General features: G+C 37.2%; 1 protein-coding gene across 3 annotated transcripts in view; it reads right to left on the bottom strand.

The window, feature by feature from the left end:
* The window catches only part of DNAJC13 (DnaJ heat shock protein family (Hsp40) member C13), a 134,050-nt gene that overhangs the window by 97,146 nt on the left and 9,285 nt on the right, over nt 1–27,619 (bottom strand). For all 3 annotated transcript variants that reach the window (XM_084989673.1, XM_021069457.2, XM_003132418.6), the window contains exon 2: nt 12,500–12,580. Coding sequence is in view for 2 of the 3 variants with exons in the window: in XM_021069457.2 (XP_020925116.1) it covers nt 12,500–12,567 (68 nt within the window). In the remaining variant the exon portion in view is untranslated. The remainder of the gene's footprint in view (nt 1–12,499; nt 12,581–27,619) is intronic.

The following is a 27,619-nucleotide window of genomic DNA, read 5'->3' as shown; positions in this document are numbered from 1 at the left end:
GTTCGGTCCCTGCCCTTGCTCAGTGGGTTAACGATCCGGCGTTGCCGTGAGCTGTGGTGTAGGTTGCAGAAGCGGCTCGGATCCCGCATTGCTGTGGCTCTGGTGTAGGCCAGGGGCTGCAGCTCCGATTTGACCCCTAGCCTGGGAACCTCCATATGCTGCAGGAGCGGCCCAAGAAATAGCAAAAAGACAAAAAAAAAAAAAAAAAAAAAAAAAAAATTAATGAGGACAAAGGAAAACAAACAAATACAATGTTATTAAATCAATATCTGCCTTAGTAGACTGCTCAATGAAATCAAATGACAGAAATGTGACTTCACAAATTTTTAACTTTCATGTCAACTGATGTTGTCATATTCAAAATCTTAGAGGATCTCAATTAAGAAAATGTTCTTTTCAATTCTATACCAATCTCCAAACAACTAAGCCTTTTCTAACATTTTCTCAGGTAACTTTTCATTCTGATTAGTGCTATGCAAAGGAACTTCCTGAAATGACAGGAAGGTTCTGTATATATACACTGTCCAATTGAGTAGCTACTGAGCAGTTGAATTTTAAATTTTATTTAAACTCAAATAGCGACACACAGTTAGTAGACACCACACTGGGGAGCAATAACGGGGGTGGGGAGGGGAGAGAGCTCAAAAACTCCACTAGTCACTGAAGTAATTGTAATTATTATCATTACGTTTCAAGTATCATATGCTGCATTCATATTTAAAATACAAAACAGTGTTAACTGACCATTCATCTCATTTTATTACTACAATAAACTGAACTGGTCAAATGCCACTTGAAAGATGAGTTTTACCTGAGAGGGGTCATTTACAACAGAAGAAATGCATTGTATTCCTCAGAAAAGAAAAAGAAGGGATGTAAAGGACACACTCTGCAATAACTCAGAAAATGTCCCATTTCTAAATGAAGGGCATCCTATGAAATGTAGTGTTTTAAGGACTTAAATTCCATGATGCAGGGTCCATATTTTTTCCAGCTTGGATGGCTCTTTTAAAAAGACCTTATTTTTTTAGAGCAATTTCAGGTTCTCAGTAATATTAAGCAGAAGGTACAGAGATTTACCATATACTCCCTGTTCTCATCCATGCACAGCCTCTCACACAATGATCAAAGGATCAATCCAAGAAGATATAACAATTGTTTATATGGACCTAACACAGAAGCACCTCAATATATAAGGCAAATATTGACAGACATAAAAGGAGAAATCAATAATAATGCAGTAATAGTGGAGGACTTTAATACTACACTTACATCAATGGACAGATCATCCAGACAGAAAATCAGTAAGTAAACACAGGCTTTAAATGACACATTAGACCAGATGGACTTAAATTATATTTACAGAACATTCTATCTGAAAGCAGCAGAATACACTTTCTTCTCAAGTGCACATGAACATTCTCCAGGATAGATCACATGCTGGGCCACAAAGCAAGCCTTAGTAAACACAAGAAAAATAAAATCATATCAAGCATCTTTTCTGACCACAACACTATGAGATTAGAAATCAACTAAAGAAAAAAAAAAAACTAAAAAACATAAACACGTGGAAGCTAAGCAATGTTACTAAACAACCAATGGATCACTGAAGAAATCAACGAGGAAACCAAAAAATACCTGGACAAGTGAAAATGAAAACATGACAATCCAAAGCCTATGGGATGAAGCATAAGTACTTCTAAGAAGGAAGTTTATACTAATACAAGCCTACCTCAGTAAAGCAATAAAAATCCCAAACAACCTAACCTTACCACTGAGGCAACTAGAGAGAAAGAACAGAATTCAAAGTTAGTACAAGCAAAGAAATTACAAAGATCAAAGTAGAAGTAAATGAAACGGTGACTAAAAAACAAAGAAAAGATCAATAAAATTAAAAGCTAGTTCTTCGAAAAATGAACAAAAGTGTTAAATCTTGAGGCAGACTCATCAGGAAAAACAGGGAGAGAGCCCAAATCAATAAAGTCAGAAATTAAAGAGGAAGAGTTACAACTGACAGCACAGAAATATAAAGGAGCATAAAAGGCAAATATGAGCAACAATATGCCAATAAAGTAGACAACCTAGAAGAAACAAAAATTCTTAGAAAGGTACAAACTCCCAAAATTGAACCAAGAAGAAATAGAAAATATGAACAGATAGATCAATTACCATTGATGAAACTGAATCAGTAATCTTAAAACTCCCAACAAGCAAAAGTCCAGGACCAGAAGACTTCAAAGGCAAACTCTACCAAACATTTATAGAAGTTAACACCTATCCTTCTCCAACTATTCCAAAAAATTACAGAGGAAGGAACACTTCAGAACTCAATTCTACTAGGCCACCATCATCCTGATACCAAAATCAGACAAAGATATCACAAAAAAAGAAAATTACAGGCAAATATCACTGGTGAATATAGATGGAGAAATCCTTAACAAAATACTAACAAACTGAATCCAAAACAGTAAAAGGATTGTACACCATGATCAAGTGGGATTTATCCCAGGGATGCAAAGATTTTTTTCAATATCTGCAAATCAAACAATGTAATACACCACATTAACAAACTGAAAAATAAAAACCATATGATCTTATCAATAGATACAGAAAAAGCTTTTCACAAAATTCAACACACATTTTTGATAAAAACTCTGCAGAAGTTGGGCACAGAGGGAACATACCTTAACATAATGCCACATTTGATAAACCCACAGTTACCATCATGCTCAATGATGAAAAGATGAAAGCATTTCCTCTAAGGTCAGGAAAAAAACAAGGCTGCCCACTCTCATCACTTTTACTCAGCAAAGTTTTAGAAGTTCTAGCCAGAGCAGAGAAGGAAAAGAAATAAAAGGAATCCAAACTGGAAAAGAAGTAAAACTGTCACTGTTTGCAGATGACATGAAACTATATATATAAAATCCTAAAAACCCTACCAAAGAACTACTAGAGCTCATCAATAAATCTGGTAAAGTTGCAGGATACAAAATTAACATTCAGAAATTTGTTTATCTCTATACACTAATAATGAAAGATCAGAAAGAGAAATTGAGGAAACAAACCCATTTACCACTACATCAGAAAGAATAAAACATCTAGGAATAAACCCGACTAAGGAAGAAAAATACCTGTACTCCAAAAACTATAAGATGCTGGTAAAATAAATTAAAAGATGACACAAAAAAATGGAACAATTTACCATGTTATTGGATTGGAAGAATCCATATTGTTAAAATGACCATACTATCCAAGGCAAGCTACAGATTCAATTCAATCCCTATCAAATTACCAATGGTATTTTTCACATTACTAGAATAAAAATGTTTAAATGTGTATAGAAATACAAAGACTCTCAATAGCCAAAGAAATACTGAAAAAGAATAATGGAGCTGGAGGAATTATGCTCCCTGACTTCAGACTATACTACAAAACTATAGTAAGCAAAATAGTATGGGAGTTTGCCTATGGCTCAGTGGGTTAAGGATCTGGCCTTGTCACTCCAGGAGTCTGAGTTGCTGCCGTGGTGTGGATACCATCCCTGACCCAGGAACTTCCACATGCCATGCAAGCAGCCAAAAACAAAAACAAAATAAACAAACAAAAACCAGTATGGTACCGGCACAAAAAGAGACATGTAGATGAATGAAATAGGATAGAAGGCCCAAAAATAAACCTATACACTTATGGTCAATTAATCTATGACAAAGGAGGCAAGAATATACAATGGAGAAAAGACAGTCTCTTCAATAAGCGGTGGAAAACCAGTTAGCTACATATATGAAAGAACGAAATTAGAACATTTTCTGACACCATATACAAAAATAAACTCAAAACAGATTAAAGACCTAAATGTAAGACCAGATATTATAATACTCCTAGAGGAAAACATTCTTTGACATAAATAGCAGCAGTATCTTTTTGGATCCATCTCCTAGAGTAATGGAAAGAAAACCAAAAACAAACAAATGGGACCTAATTAAACTTAAAAGCTTTTGCACAGCAAAGGAAACCATAAACAAACCAAAAAGACAATCTACAAACTGGGAGAAAATATTTGCAAACAATGTGACCAACAAGGGATTAATTTCCAAAATATACAAACAACTCAGACAGCTTATAATGAAAAAACCAAACAATCCAATAAAAAAATAGGCAGAAGACCTAAAGAGACATTTTTCCAAAGATAACATATACATGGCCAAAGACACATACAAGATGCCCAGTATCACTAGTTATTAGAGAAATGCAAATCAAAACTACAATTAGATTATCACCTCACACTAGTCAGAATGGCCATCATTAAAAAGTCCACAGATAGAGGAGTTCCCATAGTGGCTCAGCGGAAACAAACCCAACTAGTATCCATAAAGATGAAGGTTTGATCCCTGGCCTCGCTCAGTAGGTTAAGGATCCAGCGTTGGCACCAGCTGCAGTGTAGGTCGCAGGCATGGCTTGAATCTGTGGCACAGGCTGGCAGCTGTAGTTTCAATCTGACCCCTAGTCTGGGAACTTCCATATGCCTCACCTGCAGTCCCCCAAAAAAGTCTATAAGTAATAAATGCTGGAAAGGATGTGGAGAAAAAGGAAACCTCTTACACTTCTGGTGGGAATGTAAATTGATGCAGCCACTATGGGAATACTATGGAGGGTCTTTAAAAAACTAAAATCAGAGTTACCATATGATCCAGCAATCCCACTCCTTGGCATATCTGTACAGAAAACAATAATTTGAAAAGATACGTGAGCCCCAATGTTCCCTGAGGTACTATTTTCTTTTTCTTCTTTTTAGTGTGGCACCTGTGGCATGTGGGAGTTCCCAGGCTAGGGATCAAATCAGAGCTGCAGCTGCCAGCTTTGCCATAGTCACAGCAATGCCAAACCAAGCTGCATTTGTGATCTACACCGTGGTTCATGGCAATGCTGGATCCTTTAACCCACTGAGCAAGGCTAGGGATCGAACCTGTATCCTCATAGATACTAGTCAGGTTCTTAACCCACTGAGCCAGGACAGAAACTCCAGGGTCTTTGGCTAATATTTTAATTGAATTCTTTTCTTTTTTTTTTTTTTGTCTTTTTTTTTTTTTTGCTATTTCTTTGGGCCGCTTCTGCGGCATATGGAGGTTCCCAGGCTAGGGGTCCAATCAGAGCTGCAGCCACCAGCCTACGCCAGAGCCACAGCAACACGGGGTCCGAGCCGCGTCTGCAACCCACACCACAGCTCACGGCAACGCCAGATCGTTAACCCACTGAGCAAGGCCAGGGATCGAACCCACAACCTCATGGTTCCTAGTCGGATTCGTTAACCACTGCGCCACGACGGGAACTCCTGAATTCTTTTCTTATTGTTAAAATTGAATTTTAAGGCTTCTTTGTAAAATATGTCTTTTGCAAACATTTTCTTCCAGCTTGATAGTGTCTTTTTCAAAGCAAAAGTTTTCAAATGTAATGTAGTCCAGCTTACCAATTCATTTTTTTCATGGCTCATGCCTTTGGTGTTGTATCTAAAAAGTTGTCATCAAATTCCCCTTGTGGCTCAGTGGGTTAAGAATGTGACAGAGTTAAAAGTTTCTGCACAGCAAAGGAAACCCTAAACAACACAAAAAGACAACCCACAGAATGGGAGAAAATCTTTGCAAGTGAATCAACTGACAAGGGATTAATCTCCAAAACCTATAAACACCTACTGCAGCTCCATAGCAAAAAAACAAACAACCCCATCAAAAAATGGGCAGAAGATCTAAACAGACAGTTCTCCAAAGAAGACACACAGATGGCCAAAAAATACACGAAAAGATGTTCAACATCACTCATTATTAGAGAAATGCAAATCAAAACCACTATGAGGTACCACCTTACACCAGCCAGAATGGCCATCATCAAAAAGTCGACAAACAATAAGCGCTGGAGAGGGTGTGGAGATAAAGGAACCCTATTACACTGTTGGTGGAATGTAAATTGGTGCAACCACTGTGGAAAACAGTATGGAAATTCCTCAGAAAACTAAACATAGAACTACCATTTGATCCAGCAATCCCACTCCTGGGCATCTGTCCAGAGAAAACCATGACTTGCAAAGACACATGTACTCCAACGTTCATTGCAGCACTATTTGCAACAGCCAAGACATGGAAACAACCTAACTGTCCATTGACAGAGGAGTGGATCAAGAAGATGTGGTACATACGCAAAATGGAATATCACTCAGCCATTAAAATGAATGAAATACCAGCATTTTTAGCAACATGGATGGACCTAGAAATCATCATGCTAGTGAAGTCAGCCATGCAATGAGACACCAACATCGAATGCTTTCACTGACATGTGGAATCTGAAAAAAGGACAGAATGAACTTCTTTGCAAAACAGATGCTGACTCACAGACTTTGAAAAACTTATGGTCTCCAAAGGAGACAGTTTGAGGGGTGGGGGGGATGTGCTGGGGTTGTGGGATGGAAATCCTATAAAACTGGATTGTGATGATCATTGTACAACCACAAATGTAATAAAGTCATTGAGTAATATAAAAAATAACAATATAAAAAAAGTTACAAAAAAAAAAAAAAAAGAATCTGACAGAGGGTCTGTAAGGATATGGGTTCGATCCCTGGCCTTACTCAGTGGGTTAAGGATCCGGTGTTGTCACAAGTTGCAGTGTAAGTTGGAGATGCAGCTCAGATTCAGTTGCTGTGGCTGTGGTGTAGGCAGGCAGCTGCAGCTCTGATTCAACCCCTAACCTGGTAACTTCCATATGCAGCAGGTGCAGCTTAAAGAAAAAAAAATTAAATTACATTAAAATAAAAAAATAAATAAAAAGTAGGAGTTCCCAACGTAGCCCAGTGGTTAACGAACCCAACTAGTATCCACGAGGACGTGGGTTCAATCCCTGACCTCACTCAATAGGTTAAGGATCCAGCGTTGCCATGAGCTGTGTGGTGTAGGTAGCAGATGTGGCTCAGATCTGGCATTGCTGTGGTTGTGGTGTAGGCCAGTGGCTACAGCTCCTATATGACCTCTAGCCTGGGAACCTCCATATGCTGTGGGTGCAGCCCTAAAAAAAAAAAAAGTCATCACCAAATCCAAGCTCCTCTAGATTTTGTCCCATGTTATCTTCAAGGAGTTTTAGAATTTTGCATTTCATATTTAGGTCTGTGATGCATTTTGAGTTAATTTTGTGAAGGATATGGAGCCTATACCTAGATTCTTTTTTTTTTTTTTTTTTTTTTGTATATGGATGTCCAGGTGTTCAAGTATCATTTGTTTAAAATTCTATCATTGATCATAAAACTAGCTTTTAATAGAGTATTGTGTATTGTGTGAATGGCCCAGTCAGAATGGCCATCATTAATAAGCCTACAAATAACAAACATGGAGAGGATATGGAGAAAAGGAAACTCTCCTACATTGTTGGTGGGAATGTAAATTTGTACAACCACTAGAGAAAACAGTATGGAGATTTCACAGAAAATCAAAAATAGAACTACCATATGATCCAGCAATCCCCCTCCTGGGCAAATATCTGAACAAAACTATAAGTGAAAATGATACATTCACCCCTATGTTCATTGTAGCACTATTCACAACAGCCAAGACATGAAAACAACCTAAATGTCCATGGACAGATGAATGGATTAAGAAGATGTGGTACATATATACAATGGACTACTACTCAGCCATTAAAAAGCATAATGCCATTTGCAGCAATGTGGATGCAACTAGAGATTCTCATGCTAAGTGAAGGAAGTCAGAAAGACAAATACCATATGATATCACTTATATGTGGAATCTAAAATATGGTACAAATGAACAAAACAGAAACGGACTCATAGACATAGAGAACAAACTTGTGGTTTCCAAGGAAGAGGGAGGAGGGAGCGGGATGGACTAGGAGTTTGGGGTTAGTAGATGAAAACAACTACATTTAGAATGGATAAGCAATGAGGTCCTACTGTAGAGCACAAAGAATTATATCCAATCTCTTGGGATAGACCATGATGGAAGATAATATAAGAAAAGGAATGTGTGTGTGTGTGTATATATATATATGTATGTATGTATGTATGAATGACAGGGTCACTCTGCTGTATAGCAGAAATTGGCACAACACTGTAAATCAGTGTTTTTTAATTTTAAAAAATAGAACATTGTGTGTAAAACATAAATTTCCTGGAGTTCCCACTATGGTGCAACGGGATCAGTGTTGTCTTTGCAGCACCAGGACACAGGTTCAATCCCACCCAGCACAGGGGTTAAAGGATCCAGCATTGCTGTAGCACAGTTCGCAACTGACACTTGGATCTGACCCCTGGCCTAAGAACTTCATATGCCACAGGGTGGCCCCCCCAAAAAGAAAAAATAAATAAATAAAACAAAAACTAAAATTCCCTATAAGCAAATACGGTCCTAGTTGCGTTTCTGGTTAAGATATTCAAATCCCAGACTGCTTGACAGTAAGAACAAAGAGATATACAAAGAAAACAGGAAGAGAATTCAGGATAGACTTAGGAGGTTTAGAAGCTGGTAGGGTCCAAGAGCTAAAATCAACAAAGCAGGGCATTAAACCCCAGGATTTCACGTTATCAGAACTGCTGAAATGTATAAATGCCAGGCAGGTAAGAAGCCTCTCTTCTCACAGGATTCAGAGGTGTCGGAGGAGTTCCCATTCTGGCTCAGCAGCTTCAGAACCCAACTAGTATCCATAAGAATGCGGGTTCAATTTCTGGCCTCGCTCTGTGGATTAAAGATCTGGCACTGTTGCAAGTTGCAGTGTAGGTCGCAGATGCGGCTTGGATCTGGTGTGGCTATGGCTGGTGGCTATGGCTCCAATTCAACCCTTAGCCTGAGAACTTCCATATGCCACAGGTGCCACCCTAAAAAGAAGAAAAAAAAAAATAGTGTGGCCCCAAAACACCCAAAAAATTCACCAGCTTCCCTTCTCCTCAACTATTCTCTCAATTTCCTATATCTAGCCACAGGCTATAGGGCATCTGACACCAAACTTCATAGACTGATCACAATATATCCCCATGTAGTGAAGTTAAAATTCTGCTTCAATACTAAAATGCCACTCTTAAATCAGAGCACTTGCTACAATAAATGAATGCAAATATTAAACCCATCCGCAGGTAGATTTTACATGTAATTTCCATCCAAAAAAAAGTAAGCACTTATATTTTTGATATTACTGTGATGTTTCCCATGGTGAATCTGCACTTCTGCTTTAACTGAAATGTACTCATCTTCCCTTCTATTAGAAATGACTTGCCAGGTCTAAAAGGAAACTTTGCTCTTTCATGAAAGAAAAGAGCTTTTTACCACTGAAGTCTACTCCCTCCTCCTGCTCCTCCCAGAATAAAGGTATATTTTAATTATGTACAAGTGGGAAATTGACAAGTATAGCAGAAAAGCTACTTTGCCAGCCAAGGGGTATATACTGATTGTGAACATGCCTGAATTATTAAAAGCATGAGTAGCCTGCAAAGTAAGGACAAATACCTAGCAAAATTACCTTTAACTCAGGTATATTAAGAAAGGAAAATATGTGTCCATCTTTACTGCCACTAACAACGTTTTTTGCAATGTTGGGTTTGGACTGGCCATGTGTCTATAGCATGGAATCTCTTAAAACTGAGGACCTAAAGCCTCAAAGTCACATGCAAAATCTGTTGTATATAGATATGTTTCTAGAGAGAGGGTTCATATCATAACTCTGAAACAACAGAAAATTTCTAAAGTTGGCTGTTTATTTTTTTCATTAAGACTGATGAGAAATACTTAACACTTAGATTAGAATTGGCTACATAAAGTAAGTATTTAATAAAAGACTCAGTGCTGCACAATAAGGTATATTACCTAAATGAAATAAATGTCACTATCTGGAAAATATAGCACCTTTCAAGGAGAAGTTAAAAGTTTCAAAGGGTGTACACTGAAATCAACAAAACACTGCTGAAAAAATTTTTTAAAGATTTCAATGGAAAGACATCCCATATTTGTGTGCCTTGTTAAGGTGACAATACTCCCTTAATTGATCTAAAAGGATTCAATGCAATCCCTATCAAAATCCTTGCTGCCTTTTTGTAAAACTGTTTCTAAAATTCACATGAAATGCAAGAGATCCAGAAGAGCCAACATAATTTGAAAATGAACAAAGTTGGAAACTGAAACTTTCTAGTTTCAAACCCAGTACAAAGCTACAATAATCAAGATAGTATGGTACTGTCATTAGGATAGGCATAGACTATGGAAGAGAACTGAGAATTCAGAAATAAACTTTACATTTAGGGTCAACTGATTTTTGCCAAGGCTGTCAAAACAATTCAATAGAGAAAGAACAGTCTTTTCCAAAAAAATGGTGCTGGAACAACTATTCACATGCAAAAGAATAAAGCTGGATCCCTACACTTCTTACTATACACAAAAATTAACCCCAAATCAAAAATATAAAACTCTTAGAAGAAAACATAGTAAGTCTTTGTGATCTTGGATTAAGTAATGGCTTCTTACACATGACCAAAAACAAAGCACAAATGGCAAAAGAAAAAAGTAGATAAATTGGATTTCACCAAAATTAAAAACTTTGTGCTTCCAAGTATACCATCAAGAAAGTGAAAAGACAATCCACAAAAGAGGAGAAAACATTTGCAAATTATAATTCTATAAGGGACCTGTATTCAGAGTACATAAAGAATTCATACAACTTAACAACAAAAGGATAAATAACCCAATTAAAAAAATGGGAGTTCCCTCTGTGGCACAACAGGATTGGCAGCATCTTGAGAGCACTGGGACACAGGTTTAAGCCCTGGCCCAGCACAGTGGGTTAAGGAGCTGGCATTGCTGTAGCTGCAGCTTAGGTCACCACTATGGCTTGGATGGGATCCCTGGCCTGGGAACTCCATAAGCTGCCAAGCAGCCAAAAAAGAAAAAAAAAAAGGGTGAATGATTTTAATAGACATTTCATAATACACAAACGGCCAACAAGCACATAAAAAGATACTCAACATCTTACTCATTAGTAGTATGAGATAATACTTCACACCCACTAGGATTGCTAAAATTAAAAGGCAGACAATAACAAGTGTCCGTAAAGATGTAGAGAAATTAGAATCCTCATACATTGATGGTAGGATTATAAAATGCTACAGCCACTCTAGAAGACAGTTTAGCTGCTTCTCAAAAAGTCAAGCACAGAGTTACCATATAATTCTATATAATTTCATATACCATCAATTCTACTCAGAACTTGAAAATAGATATACCCATAAACTTGTATGCGAACATTTGTAGCAGTACTATTCACAACAGTTAAAAAGTGGAAACAATGTTCATCAAATGATGAAGGGATAAACAAAATGTGGCATATCCATACAATAGATTTGACAGTAAAAAGAAATGAAGTAACGACACATGCTATAATGTGGATAAATCTTGAAAACATGCCAAGTGAAAGAATGTTTTCACAAAGATCACATACTACCCTGGATATGCCAGTTTTCTAACTTTGCTCAATGAAATTAATTGAAGAAAACAATTTCAAAACAAGTATTTTACAAGAATAACAAAATTAAGTAGTTCATACTACTGAGCTAGTAAATGGAAACAAAATTAAACACTCTAATCTTTCAAAATTATAGTCAGTTTGCTAATAATGCAAACCAGAAACACTACAGAATTCAGTTGTTGCACTATTCTAAGAAGTTACAACACTATTACCTAAGAGAGGAAAGAATAAGAACCAAAATTACTGGCTTTTTGTACATGTCATATTTTATGTGTCTGAAGCCTGATCTGGATTTACGTTGTCACGTATTTGTCAAAGTGCAGCAACGCTCATTTTTCTTATTACTACAGACTAAATTTCTTTTGAAATGGTCAAAAGTGCCATTCATTGAATAATCAATGTACTTAAGGCATAATTTTAAAACCTACAAACACTCTGTATCAACTCAATTTAATAACAACCTGAGGGGTAGGAACTACTTCTATTTTACAAAGGAAACAGAAGCAATCATACCTTGGTCTGACCAGTCAAGATACTAAAAAATGTCATCACCCCCTCCCCAAGGAAAAGATCAAACCCAATTTTAAAATTTCATTACAGTTCTAAAGAAAGATACACTCTTTTCTCTGATAGTCAAATGGATATGAAAATGCATTGATCATGCACTGGCTTGTCTCTAGACCATAAAGTTGTAGAGTTAGTACATACTATATAACGTCATCATTGAGAACATCCAACTCTGTGAATAACTAATTTATTTTCCTTTTAATTCTTACCAAATTCCTTCCCAAGACAAACACAGAAAACCAGACTTGACGAAAGAAAAAAGAACAATAATTTATTCTAAATGTAACATTTGCATTTAAAATACGCACATATGCTTTTGAGGAGAGAAGGGCTGAACGGTATTATTGAATTATGGAGCACTACTCAAGATACTGAAAATGTTCAAAATATTTTAGAGGCACAGAAAAGTAAAACCAACAGAAATACTTACTTTCCCCTCCATGAATGTTTTGTTGTATAGAAACATGCCAAATCCTTATTTTCCCTAATTATGTTCATTTTGTGCTGACACCTGAAAGATAAAAATATAGATGGATTTCATACAGTGTTATCCTTAAAGTTTTTACTGGATCTCCCATACCATACTCGTATAGCTTGCCAAATGGTAATGATTTCAAGACACCACTTTTTCTACACCTACCACAGCCTTTAGCACATGGGATTGTCACAGCTCTCTTTACTACACTGGGTTTCTTGAGGACAAGAATTGCCCTCTATCAACACCCTGAGTGTAGAGAATCTAATAAAAGATGTTAAAGTAAATGAATCTTTAAATCTCACATTGCCAAACAATGTCTTAATACACGATGCACACCTAAAAATGTTTGCCAAGTGTCAAACCAATTCTAAAAGTCTTCTGTTGAGCTGCAAAGTGCCAAAGGTCCACTTTAAAGAAACCTACTATAAATAGGTTTAAGTTAAACAACATTCTCATTAAAATAATTCAAGTACATAGTAAAAAAAATTTAATATCCATAAAGTAACTCATTTTTCATCTTAGCATCCAAAGGTAATCATTCTAGCTTTCCTTACTCTAGCTGAAAAAAATATTTTTAAAACAAAATTGAGATTTTCAAATTATACTGCTTAACCTGTTTTCACAGAATATTAACCTTTTTCCATGGAATTAATCATTTTTTGAGAAAACGATTTTTAAATCACATAGCGTTCCATACTAGAAAAATCTAACTCAAACTGTAGTTGCAAACATCACGATGAGTGCAGAAATTAGGTGTTTAGAAATATTTATCGCAGTTTAGTTAGTGAACTCTCTGGTTAAACAGGATATATAGCAGCTGAGGACTGGTAAACTGAATGAATCACAGAGGGTATGCGTTTCCCACCAACCACAGGCAGATGGATCATTTTATGTGCAGTATTTCAAGATCAGTCTGTTGACTGTAACCAAGAAGTGTACAAAATCCAGAATCTATTTCATGAAAAAATTTTAATTTAGCTAATTTTACACAATAAGTTGTTGGAACTGGCTCTAATGAAAGACTGAGAAATTTTGAAAATACTGCATCATTTGCCTTGTAGTGAATACAAGTTAAAAATGAACATGGTCATTTATTTCTTCTTTTGTGACATGGCTTCCTACCCTTAATAATTAAAAATGCATGCTAAAAAATACTTTAAGGTACATACCAAAGTATCATATTGCAAACCGAGTGGCTAGAATTATGGTTCAGTTAGCTTTCCTTACATCTTTATATGTCTAAAACTTCTTTAATCAGCAAGTATTCTTTTCATAATTAGAATAAAACCATCTTTAATCAAAACTTTTTTTGGCCACGCCCATGGCATGCAGATGTTCCCAGGCCAGGGAGCTAACCCACACCACAGCAGCAATCAGATCCACTGTGGTGACAGAGCCAGACCCTTAACCCACCGAGCCACACAGGAACTTCCCAAAAACATTTTCTGAGACAGTTCACGCATCATAAAATTCACCCTTTTAAAGTGTACAATTCAGGGAGTTTTAGTATGTGCAGAGTTCTACAACCAACACCACTATTTTTATAACCCCTAAAAGAAACCCTGCTAGCAACCACTTTCCAATCCCCACTATTCCCACCACCTAACACCCACTAATCTACTTTCTGTTGACTATGGATTTGCCTATTTTGGAATCCCATATAAACAGATTATACAATATATGGTCTTTGTGATAGGCTTCTTTCACTTAGCATAACATTTTCAAAGTCTATCCCTGTTGTGTCATGGATAATTTTCCTATTGTATTGACACACATTTTGTTTAGCCATACATCTGTTCATTGACATTTGCATTATTTCTACTTTTTTGCATGCTGTTATTAACAATCATTTTGTGTGAACATGGTTTTGGTTTTTTTGCTTTTTAGGGCCACACGTGAGGCATATGGAGGTTCCCAGGTAGGGAGTCTAATAGGAGCTACAGCTACAGCCACAGCCACAGCCATGCCAGATCTGAGCTGTGTCTGCGACCTACACCACAGCTCATGGCAACACCAGAACCTTAACCCAATGAGCAAGGCCAGGGATTGAACCCACAATCTCATGGTTCCTAGTCAGATTTGTTTCTGGGGCGCACGATGGAACTCCTTTTGTGAACATGTTTTCATTTCTCTTGGAAATATACCTGAGTGGCAAAACATTTTTAAAGATAGCTCTATTTTGAGATTGCTTTCTTCATTCCTCTTTTTATATTAGCACATTAGCAAGAGGGCCTCTGTACTCTATCACAGAATGCCCTTCCCCCAGATACCTATGTGGCTCACACCTTCAGCTGCTTCAAATTTGTGTCCAAATGTCACCTTTACAGTAAGATCTACCCTAACTATCTTGTTTTAAATTACAATTACCCTCCTCATTCTACACTCTATTCTGACTCCTGCTCATTTTTTCTCCCTGGCACCTTTCATAGTCTAATGTATAATTTACTCTACTTATTATTCATCTAATCCTACTATAATATCCAGAAAGGTATTTTTGTTTAACTCCTTAACATGTATCTCCAGAATATATTACATATATATATATACACACACACACATATACATATATGTATACATATATATCCTATTTTGCCTGACACAAAACAGGCGCTCAGCACATATTTGAGTGAATAAATGAAATTTATCAATCTCATGAGCAATTCAGATGGTCACGTCAAACTTGATGTGGTGGTCCCAAGTAAGGTTTTGTCAAAACTTCTGGAAAAACATCAGTTCATGCTCTGAAGAATAAATAATAAGAGAACCAAAAGTAACAGCATGCTTAGAGTAAGCTTTATCACTACCAGAGAGGAAATTTCTCTTAACAGTCAACTGACACCTTCCTACTAGTGTATATGGAGACAGCTAAATATAGTTTTGTCAGTTGGTGTGCTGTTTTGTTTGTTTTTTGCTGGACTGTGTATCTGGGATGATACAGGCAGCCAACCAAGACTTAATTAACAAGCATATATCCCGGTCTTCCGAATGTAGTAAATGATTTTGCTGAAAAGAAACCTAGGTCAGATCTCTGGAAATGTGCCAAAAAAGTGAAAAATTATAGATCTACAGATGATATTTTTCCTTTACATACAGTAACTGAAGACTGGAAAAATGTAAGAAACAGGAGGACAGAAAAGGCTGATACTGAAGAGTAGAGTTTAGATTCCGAGTCCATAATTTAAGATATTGGAATGACTAACTCTGTACCAAAAACCTATCTAGAGAAAACTGACAATAAAATGTGTTTTCATTAGGAATTTTAACAGGAAAGTGAGAGAAAGGTAATAAAATAATTAAAAATAACAGCTACAAAGAACTTAGGGCATGACCCAGAAGGAGTAAAGATCTCTAATAAATCCATGGAGAAGGGAGAACAATAACGGTAACAAAGCAAATTTAAGAATAAAGAAAAAAAACCTAAAAAAGGATCTCATAAATATCACTGACTGGGGGAATATGTAACTCAAACAGATACTTTAAGGAGGATAATTAAAACAAGTTTACATCAAAAAGGCTCATCTATAACTTTTTGGAGACCTATGAACTCAGGGATGGTGAAAGAACTAGACTCCAGAGAGTTCCTAGATTAGGATACGTAAAAGGAGAAAAGAAAAAAAGATGTATTACATTAATACAGAATTAAACTACTAGAAGACAACTGCCAATAAGTATAATATGTTCAATGTCACTATTAGAGAGATGCAACTCAAAACCACAAGATACTGCTTCATACCTGTTAGGATGGCTATTATCAAAAAAAAAAAAAAAAAAAAGACAAGTTTTGGCAAGGATGTAGAGAAACTGGAAACCTTATACACTGTTGATGGAAATGTAAAATGGTGAGCTATGGAAAACAGTATGGACACTGCTCAAAATATTAAAAAATATAATATGATCTAGCAATCAAATTTCTGAGCATTTATCTAAAAGAACTGAAATTAGGACCTTGAAGAGACAGCACTGCCATATTCACTGCAGCATTATTTATAATAGCCAAGATGTGTAAACAACCTAAATGTTCACTGACAGATGAATGGATTAAGAAGATGTGGTACATATACACAATGGAATACTACTCAGTCATAAAAAAGAACAAAATAATGCCATTTGCAGCAACGTGGATGCAACTAGAGATTCTCAGAGTGAGTGAAGTAAGTCAGGAAGAAAAAAACAAATACCATATGGTATCACTTGTATGTGAAATCTAAAATATGGCACAGATGAACCTATCTACAGAACAGAAACAGACTCATAGACTTAGAGAACAGACTTGTGGTTACCAAAGGGGAGGGGGAGAGAGTGGGATGGACTGGGAGTTTGAAATTAATAGATCCAAACTATTAGATTTAGAATGGATAAGCAATGAGGTCCTGTTTTATAGCACAGGGACTATATCCAATCCCTTGTGATAGAACATGATGAAAGATAATATGAAAAAGAAGGTGTGTGTTTGTGTGTATATATATATATATATATATATATATGTATGAATGATTGGGTCACCTGCTGTACAACAGAAATTGACAGAACAATGTAAATCAACTATAGTTAAAATTTTTTTAAATAAATAAAAAAGAAAATTCTGCAGTATTTGATAATATCAGTGAACCTTGAAGACATTATGCTAAGTGAAATAAGCCAGTTACAGAAGATCAAACACTGAATTATTCCACTTACATAGTTATCTAAGTAGTCCAGCTCATAGAAGCAGAGAGTAAAATGATGGTTGCCAGGGACTGGGATGAGAGGGAAATGGGGAGCTGCTAATTAAAGGATATAAAGTTTGCTATGCAAGATGAGTAAGTCCCAGGGTCTGCTGTACAGCATTGTGCCAACTATAGTTATTAAGAATGTTTTCTACACTTAAAAATCTGTGAAGAGGGTAGACCTCATGTGGTGATCTTACCACAATAAAATTAAATTTAAAAAATCTTAAAGTAAACAATGATCTGGCCTGTCAGAAAAAAATACTGTATTTCTGAAGCAGATTACAAAGCTAACAGATAAATACAATATAGGATTAAAGGATTCTATGGACATCAGGAGAAGTTCCTGTGGCCAAAATCAGCACAGCTGATAATTCTCTTCATATTTTAGGAAGCAACAAGTGATACTGCTTTTCTGCATTCAATCCTGAATAACAGTCCAAAACAAGCTAGTAAAATAGAAGTGTTCTTTATAGAAGAAAATTACTCTTCTATTTGAAAGGCTGAACTTCAGCCATTTTATATTTAGGTAAGGACATACTGGAGAAATAAGGAGAGGAGGAAATACTTGCTTAAGTGGCCAAGTCAACCCAAGAAATAAAGGGATAATTCAATGCTATTGTTAATGCCTGCACAGCCTCAAAATGGGAATTAGGATAATGCTTTCGAACCCTCAAAGATTATTTTAAAATTGAAGAGGGGAGTTCCTGTTGTGGGTTAATAATCCAGGTTGTCTCTGTGGCGTTGCCAGTTTAATCCTGCCTAGCTCAGTGGGTTAAGTTTCCAGTACTGCCACAGCTGTGCCATAGGTCACAGGTGCAGCTTAGAATTACTCCCTGGCCCAGAAACTTCCATATGCCACACGTGAGGCCAAAAATGGAAGGAAAAAACATTGGGGAGGCAAGGTGACCCCAATCAAAAAACTAATGACGTGCTTTAAGATGATGCAACAGTTACGCATTCCCATTGTGGCTCAGCAGGTTAAGAACCAGACTAGTATTCACGAGGATTCAAATTCAATCCCTGATCTCACTCAATGGCTTAAGGATCTGGTGTTGCTATAAGCTGCAGCGTAGGTCACAGATGTGGCTCAGATCCTGCATTTCTGTGGCCGTGGTGCAGGCCAGCAGCTGCAACTCCAATTTGACTCCTAGCCTGGGAACATCCATATGCTGCAGGTGCAGCCCTAAAAAGAAAAAAAAAGATGCAAAAACTAACTTAAAATGAGTATTCATCATGTGTTAACGTAACACCTGGCATTTACCATGCATTTATCTATCTCACTGTCCCCAAAACAATCCTATGATACAGGTATGATGATCCCCATTTTTATCTTCATCTGGAAATGATTAGGCACTTGTTGGAAACAACTCTGAAACCCACAATTTCAAGCAGTGAAACAAATTACCATAGTCAACACAGGGCAAAAGAAATAAAACAAAAAGGATGCCTACAATGCTGAAATACTCTGCCATGTAAAATTAAGATTTTTAGGAATTCTTTTATGGCACAGCAGGTTAAGGAACTAGCATTGCTACTGCAGTGGTCAGGCTGCTGCTGTGGTGTGAGTTTGATCCCTGGCCTAGGAATTTCCATTTGCTATGGCTGTGGCAAAAAAAATTATAAAAATAAAAATAAACTAGTAAATGTTTCTAGCTATAAATAAGCTTAAATTTTTTAAAGTGTTTTTTAATAACAAACACATGATGACAGAAATCTGCTACGAAATATGTGATTTCAGGATAATCTTTAAGGAGAGCAAGTTCAACAGAAAATACTCTTTTAACTAACACTGAGCTAGTGGATAATGGTAATGCACAAATAATCAGAAAAATGCATAAAAAAAGGGACAAGAATATTCTGTGCTTGACTATTAAAGTCAAAGTTGGAACAACTTCAAGAGAACCACTGGGAAATAAGTAAATGTAAGTCTAGGGGTTTCCCCAAATGCAGTGGTTAAGTGATGATTCAATCTGGGAAGACCCACGTGGAATACCTTCCCGTAGCACAGATGCCAGAGCTGCTATCCCACACACTAAACATTAACTAATGATTAACACAAGAAGCTAGTGTTTGTAATATATATACGGAAGTAGTTTTAACATTCAGTCTATCACCAAGGTAACAGTGGTGATTTGACTTTTGTTTTTTTTGCCATGCCCATGGCATCTGGATGTTCCTGGCCAGGGAATGAACCCAAGCCACAGCAGTAACAATAACAATGTATATATATCATCAATATGTGTCACCTAGAATTTCAACCTTCAAAAATAGTGTTTTATTGATTTTATCAATATTCATAGTTTTTACCTGTTCATTCAAAAATAACTATACTGGAGTTCCCGTGTGACTCGGCAAGATAAGGATCTGGTGTGGTCACTGCAGTGGTCTAGGCTGCTGCTGTAGCAGGGATTAGATCCCTGACCTAGGAACTTCTGAATACCTCGGATGCTACCAAAAAACAAACAAAAAACAAAAAACTATACCAATATACCATATTTCTTAAGCTGGGTGCAGTATTTCAGGGTATGTTATTATTGTATTCTTTAGAATTTCTTTCCTAAGGCTTTTTTTTTTAAAGATAAGCCAAGATAATTATCTTAAGTCAACTATAAGCTTCCATTTATTTCAATTTTACACATATAAAATACTATTATTTTGTAGGACAATCTTATTTACTACATTTTAGTTTACTTTAATTTTTTCAGTTGCACCTGAAATGTATGGAAGTTCCTGGGCCAGGGACCAAATCCGAGCTGCAGCTGCAACCTATGCCACAGCTGCGGCAATGCAGGATCCTTAACCCACTTCACCACAGAAGGAACTCATATTTACTACATTTTAAATGTCTCTCACTTAGGCATTTGGAATTTCAATAATTAGAAATGCTTCTTTACGTGAAACCCATCTAGTATTTAAAATTTATGTTTGATGCCTACAAGTATGTTTATGAAACTTTTGGAAAAAAGAACTTCACTCCATAAAAATAACTTAATACCCATTCAATTATCTCCTCTGTATATTTCTTTAATAAGCTCTAAAAGTGATTCTGAAGTTGTTGCTTATAGGAAAAATTCTTAAACCACCATAATTCCCATTAATAGTGATAAAAAAAAATCTGCAGAATTTCTAGTAATAAGCAAATATTAGCAAAACAGTCATTCATAGACACATTTCATAAAAACCAATACGTTGTCCAGCTAAAAAAACATAAAAATTGTTGGATGAAATCTTGGTAGTAGCTGTATCATTACCATTTACCATCCTGCCAGTTGTTGGGGTGCTATTCAAATTCGTAAGAATTTATCTTTCAAACTAATTATCATTTAAATTTTACCTCTTTCATTCTTGCAGGACTATCCCACTTCAAAGTCTCAAAAACCTACCCTTCCTTTTGATGAGAAAAACTCAAGTTTACATACCCTCTATAACTAAATCACACTGAAAGTATATAAGTGAATTACATATAGATTAGTTCGCTAGGTTAGTTCGGTTTCAAACAAAAGGTAAAAGAGATATATCCTAGCTACCCCCTCACCTCCTCGGAGCAGTTTCTCAGGGCTACCTGAGATGCTGTCTCCCAGGCTTAAGTGCTAATTTCACCCCAAATAAAACTCTCAACTTTCAGGTTGGTAATTTACTAAGTAAACAGATTATGACAACCACACAAGGGACCCAGAGCAGAGTTTCTCCTTCACCTGACTCTACAAGAAACCAGAGCCTTAGTACCAGCAGAAGCCCGATGTAGCAATCCTTCTCCTTGGGGAGTCTGGATGAATTTGGACTGAAAAGAGGCAGGACTGAGATGGCAGAGGAGTAAGATGTGGTGCTCACCTTCTCCTACAAACACATAAAAAAAAACCAACTACACGTAGAACGATTCACACAAAACATCAACTGAATGCTGGCAGAAGTCCTTAAACCACCAAAAGGGGCAAGAAACCCCCAACATACACTCCTGAGTAGGAGCTGTGAAAAAGGAAAGGAACCCACATCCTGGGAAGCCACCTACTGACGGAAAGATCAGCCAAGACAGAAGGACCTCAAATTCTCAGAGAAAAGCACAGCAGCTGGACTGAGGGGAGAAAAGCAGACAGAGAACCACACAGACCATCACCTCCAGACACCATAGCCTCGGGTGCTCAGGTAGGGGCTGGGCACTGAGCCTCAGGCTCCAGAGGTCAGTTCCACAGAGAGGACTAGGCTTGGCTGTGTGGAGACAGGCTGAGGGGCTAGAGAACAGTGCTCCATGGGCTAGGAGTGGAGCACCACAACCAAGAGAACCCAGGAGCAGGTCTGGGCCTGTAGGAGAAGCAATGCACCATTGCTGGGGAGGGTGAAAGGAGGAAGGACAGACTTCCATAGGAATATCTTTCTCTATGCACAAGTGAACTCTCAGAGGCAAGGTGCCTCTGGCACAGGCTACAGGCAGTGAACACCTCTTGCTTGGGCTACAGGGCACCTCTTCAGTAGGCTAAGGGCAGCAGGGCACCACCTGTGCAGGCTTAGAGTGACACGACGCCTCTTGCATTGTCTACAGGTGGTGGGGGCAAACCACAGCAGTCATCTCAGACTCCAGAGGTGGGGGTCGCCCACCACCACTAGGGGTCTGTGAACAGGAACCACCTTGAGCCCCAGGCACCTCAGAGGTCAGCACAGAGGAGGACACTACAACCAAGCACCACCTGTTGTTGCTTTCACTCCCCTGGGAACACATAAGTCCCGCTGCTGCCACTGCCAAATGCTCTGGGTGCTGCCTACCCCTGCCTGAAGATCACTGTCACTCCCCAAGGTCCTGCAACTAGGAGCAACCTGGGCCACTTTCCCAAGGATCCTTGCCACTGTTAAGGGCCCAGCAACCAGGTACTGGCTACTAGCCCTACCCATTGCCTCTGTTTCTCTGGAAGCACACACAGCAGCCTATCAAGGAGATAAAAACCTGCACACTGAGGAAACAGACGGCAAGCATCTAAAACAAAGCAGCCCTCACACCAAAAATAAACAGTAAGCCCTCACAAATAACCAGGGCGCTCCTGCATATAAAGAGTCCTCCAAGACTATATTAGCTGTTTTCCCTAAACTCACAGACCTAAAAAAACATAAGCAAAATGAAGAAGCTCCGGAACCATTCCCAGTTAAAAGAATAGGAGAATTCCCCTGAAGGAGCAAACAATAAAACAGACCTCTCTCTGCACCTAACAAACAAGTTCAAAATGGAGACAGTGAAGATACTGGAGGGATTAAGAGTGAATTTGAAGGTACTAAGAGTAGATATGAACAGTAATGCAGATTACCTCAGAAAGGAACTAGAAAATATAAAGAGGAGCCAAGAAAAATTAGAAAATTCATTTGGGAGTTCTTGTCGTGGCGCAGTGGAAACAAATCCGACTAGGAACCATGAGGTTGTGGGTCTGAGCCCTGGCCTCACTCAGTGGGTTAAGGATCCGGCGTTGCCATGAGCTGTGGTATAGGTCGCAGACGTGGCTCGGATCTGATGTTGTTGTGACTGTGGTGTAGGCCAGCAGATACAGCTCTGATTACCCTGGGAACCTCCATATGCCATGGGAAGTGGCCCTATAAAAAGGCAAAAAGACTAAATAAATAAATAAATAAATAAAATAAAATAAAAATAAAAGAAACAGATATGAAGATACAGAAAGCACAGAGGGCCCCAAACAAGTCGAACCCAAACAGGCCCACACCAAGACAATTATAATAAAAATAGCAAAAGTTACAGATAAGGAAAGGATTCTACAGGGAGCAAGAGGAAAAAAAGAGTTAGTTATAAGGGAACTCCCATAAGGCTATCAGCTGACCTTCATACAGAAACACTACAGGCCAGAAGAGAGTGGCAAGATATATTAAAAATTCTAAAATGAAAAATCTGCAGACCACCCAGCAAGAATATCATTTAAAATAGCAGGAGAAATAAAGAATTTCTCCAACAAACAAAAACTAAAAGAATACAGCAATACTAAACCCATGCTCAAAGAAATACTGGAGTTCCCATCATGGCAAAGCAGAAATGAATCCGATTAGGAACAACAGGTTCAATCCCTGGCCTTGCCCAGTGGGTTAAGGATCTGGTGCTGCCGTGAGCTGTGGTGTAGGTTGCAGAAAGCAGCTGAGATCCCACGTTGCTGTGGCTGTGGCACAGGCCAGCAGCTGCAGCTCTGATTCAACCCCTAGCCTGGGAAGCTCCATGTGCCACAGGCACAGCCCTTAAAAAGAAATTAATTAAATAAAAGACATACTGAAAGGTCTCCTCAAAATAGAAAAAAGTAAGAAGATATAGGATGGAGGAAATCACAATTGGAAAGTAATCATTTAAATTAAGACAGTACACAGATCTAAAAGGGAAAAAAAAAAAAAAAAACCTGTTTGTAAAAGTGATGATAAACAAGAGGAACAGAAAAAGGATAAACAAGAAGAAGTAAAAAAAGGACATGAAAATCATAAAATGCAGGGAAGGAAAATAAAAAAAATCTAAACTTTTTTTTGTTTAGACTGTGTTTCAGCCTGTATGACTATAGGGCTAAAGCAAGCAGATATATGAAGGGGTTAACACACTTGAAAACTGGTGTAACCACAAATCAAAACAAAACAATACATTCACAAGAACTAAATAGAAGAGGACACAATCATAAAATAAAAGAAAATCATCCTACTAAAAAAAAGAAAAAGGAACAAAGGAGAAACATAGTATCAACTAGAAAACAAAAAGGCTTTAAATGTCAATGGATGAATGCTTTAATCAAAAGACAAAGTGGCAGACGGGATTAAAAAATAAGAGCCTACAATATGCTGCCTATGAGAGACCCAAGTTAGGGCAAAGGACACACACAGATTGAAAGTGAGGGGATGGAAAAAGATATTTCATGCAAATGAAAACAAAAAGAAAATGGGAGTTGAAAAACATATCAAACAAAATGAGTTCAAAACGAAGGCCATAAAGACAGACAAAGAAGGCTACTATTTAATGATAAGGGATCAATTCAGGAAAAGGATATTACAATCATCAATATATATGCCCCGAGCATAGAAGCACCCAGATACCTACAACAAATACTAACAGACGTAAAAGAAGACACTGATGGGAATACAATCATAGTAGGAGACTTTAACACCCCACTCACATCAATGGACAGGTCCTCTAGACAGAAAATCAATGAGGCAACAGAGATCCTAAATGACACAATAGAAAACTTAGATTTAATTGATATTTGATATTTTCAGGACACTACATCCGAAAAAACCCCAAAATATACATGCTTTTCAAGTGCACATGGAACATTCTCAAGGATTGACCACATCTTCGAGCACAAAACCAACCCCCAGGGAGTTCCCGTTGTGGCGCAGTGGTTAATGAATCCGACTAGGAACCATGAGGTTGCGGGTTCGATCCCTGCCCTTGCTCAGTGGGTTAACGATCCGGCGTTGCCGTGAGCTGTGGTGTAGGTTGCAGACGCGGCTCGGATCCCACGTTGCTGTGGCTCTGGCGTAGGCCGGTGGCTACAGCTCTGATTCGACCCCTGGCCTGGGAACTTCCATATGCCGCGGGTGCGGCCCAAGAAATAGCAACAACAACAACAACAACAAAAAGACAAAAAAAAAAAAAAAACTAACCCCAACATATATAGTACAGAAATTATTTCAAGTATCTTCTCTGACTACAACAGCATGAAAGTAGAAATCAATCACAGGAAATGAAAGAAAAAACTGACTATATGGAGACTAAACAACATGCTAATAAAAAACCAACGGGTCAATGAGGAAATCAAAAGAAAAATTAAAAAATACCTCAAGACAAATAATAATGAAAACACAACCATCCAAACTCTATAGGATGCTGCAAAAGCAGTTCTTAGAGGGAAGTTCATAGTGATACAGGGCTTCCTCAGAAAAGAAGAAAAATCTCAAATCAACAACTTAACCTACCACCTAAAAGAATTAGAAAAAGAAAAACAAACAAAAAAAACCCCTAAAGTCAGCAGAAGGAAAGAAATCATAAAGATCTGAGAGGAAATCAATAGAAATTCAAGAAACAATAGAAAAAAAATCAGTAAAACCAAGAGCTGATTCTTTGAAAAGGTAAACAAAACTGACAAACCTCTGGCCAGACTCACCAAGAAGAGAGAGAACTCAAACAAAATAAGAAATGAAAAAGGAGAAATTTCAATGGGTACTGCAGAAATGCACACACACACACACAAAAAAAACCTAGAATACTATGAACAAATATATAACAAATTTGACAACCTAGAGGAGATGGACAACTTTCTAGAGACATACAGCCCGCCTAAGCTGAATCAAGAATAGATAAATTGAACAGACCAATCACTAGAAATGAAATTATGTATGTAATAAAAACACTCCATACATACAAAAGACCAGGACCAGATGGCTTCACAGGCAATTTCTACCAAACATACAAAAAAGAACTTACACCCATCCTTCTTAAATTTTTCCAAAAGGCTGACAAAGAAGGAATTATCCCAAAGACTATGAAGCCACCATCACCCTAAGACCAAAACCAAAGATACTACCAAAAAAAGAAAATTACAGACTAATATCTTTGATGAATATATACGCAAAAATTCTTAACAAAATTTTAGCCAGCTGAATCCAACAACATATAAAAAAGATCATACACCAAGACCAAGTGGGACTTCATCCCAGGTTCACAAGGATGGTTCAACATGTGCAAATCAATCAACATCATACAACACATTAACAAAAGAAAAGTTAAAAAATCACATGATGATCTCAATAGATGCAGAAAAAGCATTTGACAAATTCCAACATCAATTCATGATAAAACCTCTAACCAAAGTGGGTACAGAGGGAACATACCTTAAAATAATCTAAGCCATTTATGAGAAACCCACAGCAAATATAATACTCAATGGAGAAAAGCTAAAAGCCTTCCCACTAAAATCTGAGACAAAACAAGGATGCCCATTCTTACCACTTTTATTCAATATAGTATTGCAGTCCTAGCCACCGCAATTAGACAAACAAAAGAAAAGGTATACAAATTGGTAGAGATGACATAAAATTGTCACTGTATGCAGATGACACAATACTATATATAGAAAACCCTAAGGAATCCACATAAAAACTACTCGAACTGATCAAAGAATAAAAGGAATATAAAAATATAATATCTTTTAAAATCTCACCCCAAAAAATTAAATACCTAGGAATAAACCTGACCAAGGAGTTGAAAGACTTATATGCTGAGAACTATAAAACAATCAAGGAAATTAAAGAGGATTCAAAGAAATAGAAAGATATTCCATGCTCTTAGATTGGAAGAATCTGTCCATCAATAGATAAATGTATTAAGATGTGGTACATATACACAATGGAATACTACTTAGCCATAAGAAAACAAAATAATGCTATTTAGAGCAACATGATGCAACTAGAGATTCTCATACTATGTAAGTCAGAAAGAAAAAGACAAATACTATAACACTTATATCTGGAATCTAATATATGGCACAAATGAACCTATCTACAGAAAAGAAACAAAAGCATGGACATGGAGAACAGATTTGCAGTTGCCAAGGGGGAGGGAGTGGGATGGGTTCAGAGTTTGGGGTTAGTAGATGCAAACTATTGCAACTGGAGTGGATAAGCAATGAGATCCTGCTGTATCAGGCATGGAACTATATCTAATCACTTGTGATGGAACATGGAGGATAATGCAAGAAAAGAATATACACATATATGCATAAGCGAGGTCACTTTGCTGTACAGCAGAAATTGACGGAACACTGTAAATCACCTATAACAGAAAAAATTTTTTTAAAGGTAAAAAATATAAATGGCTAACAGATATTAAAATACACTAAAAAGACTAGACTTTTGGATTCCTGCTGAGGTACAGTGGGTTAAGGATCCTGAGTTGCAGCAGTTGCAGCTGCCACTCAGATTCAATCCTGGCCTGAAAACTATACACTGCAGGCGCAGGCAAAAAAGGAAAAAAAAAAAAAAAAAAAAAACTAGATTTTTAATTAACTAGACTTTCTTAGAAAGTGCTGTGTATGAGAGAAAAAGGACATGAACTTTAAACTCTTTAATTTTTAATTTTTATGTTTTAATATATAACTCAAGTACAGGCAAAAGTATTTTCTTCTAAATAAACAACAAAAAAAAAAATATGTAATGTATATGACACCCACCACACAAGGATCTTTAAACAGTTACAAAAATCAATCACAAAGTAAGGTTTTAGTATAGCCCATCCTAGTTTTAACTTACTATAACCCAGTAACTCCAGAGATAAATGTTACTAGAGAAGAAAGCCAGGGATAATACCAAATTTCAGCTGACAATTAAATCTCCAAGTAACTGCTCA

The sequence above is a fragment of the Sus scrofa genome, chromosome 13 (assembly GCF_054392235.1).
Source record: "Sus scrofa isolate SSC_HxYL_T2T_F1_AM1 chromosome 13, Sscrofa_HxYL_maternal_Yorkshire_Landrace_v2.0, whole genome shotgun sequence".
Taxonomy (NCBI): domain Eukaryota; kingdom Metazoa; phylum Chordata; class Mammalia; order Artiodactyla; family Suidae; genus Sus; species Sus scrofa.
Note: the sequence above shows the minus strand (reverse complement) of the source record. Positions and strands in the feature narration are given on the sequence as shown.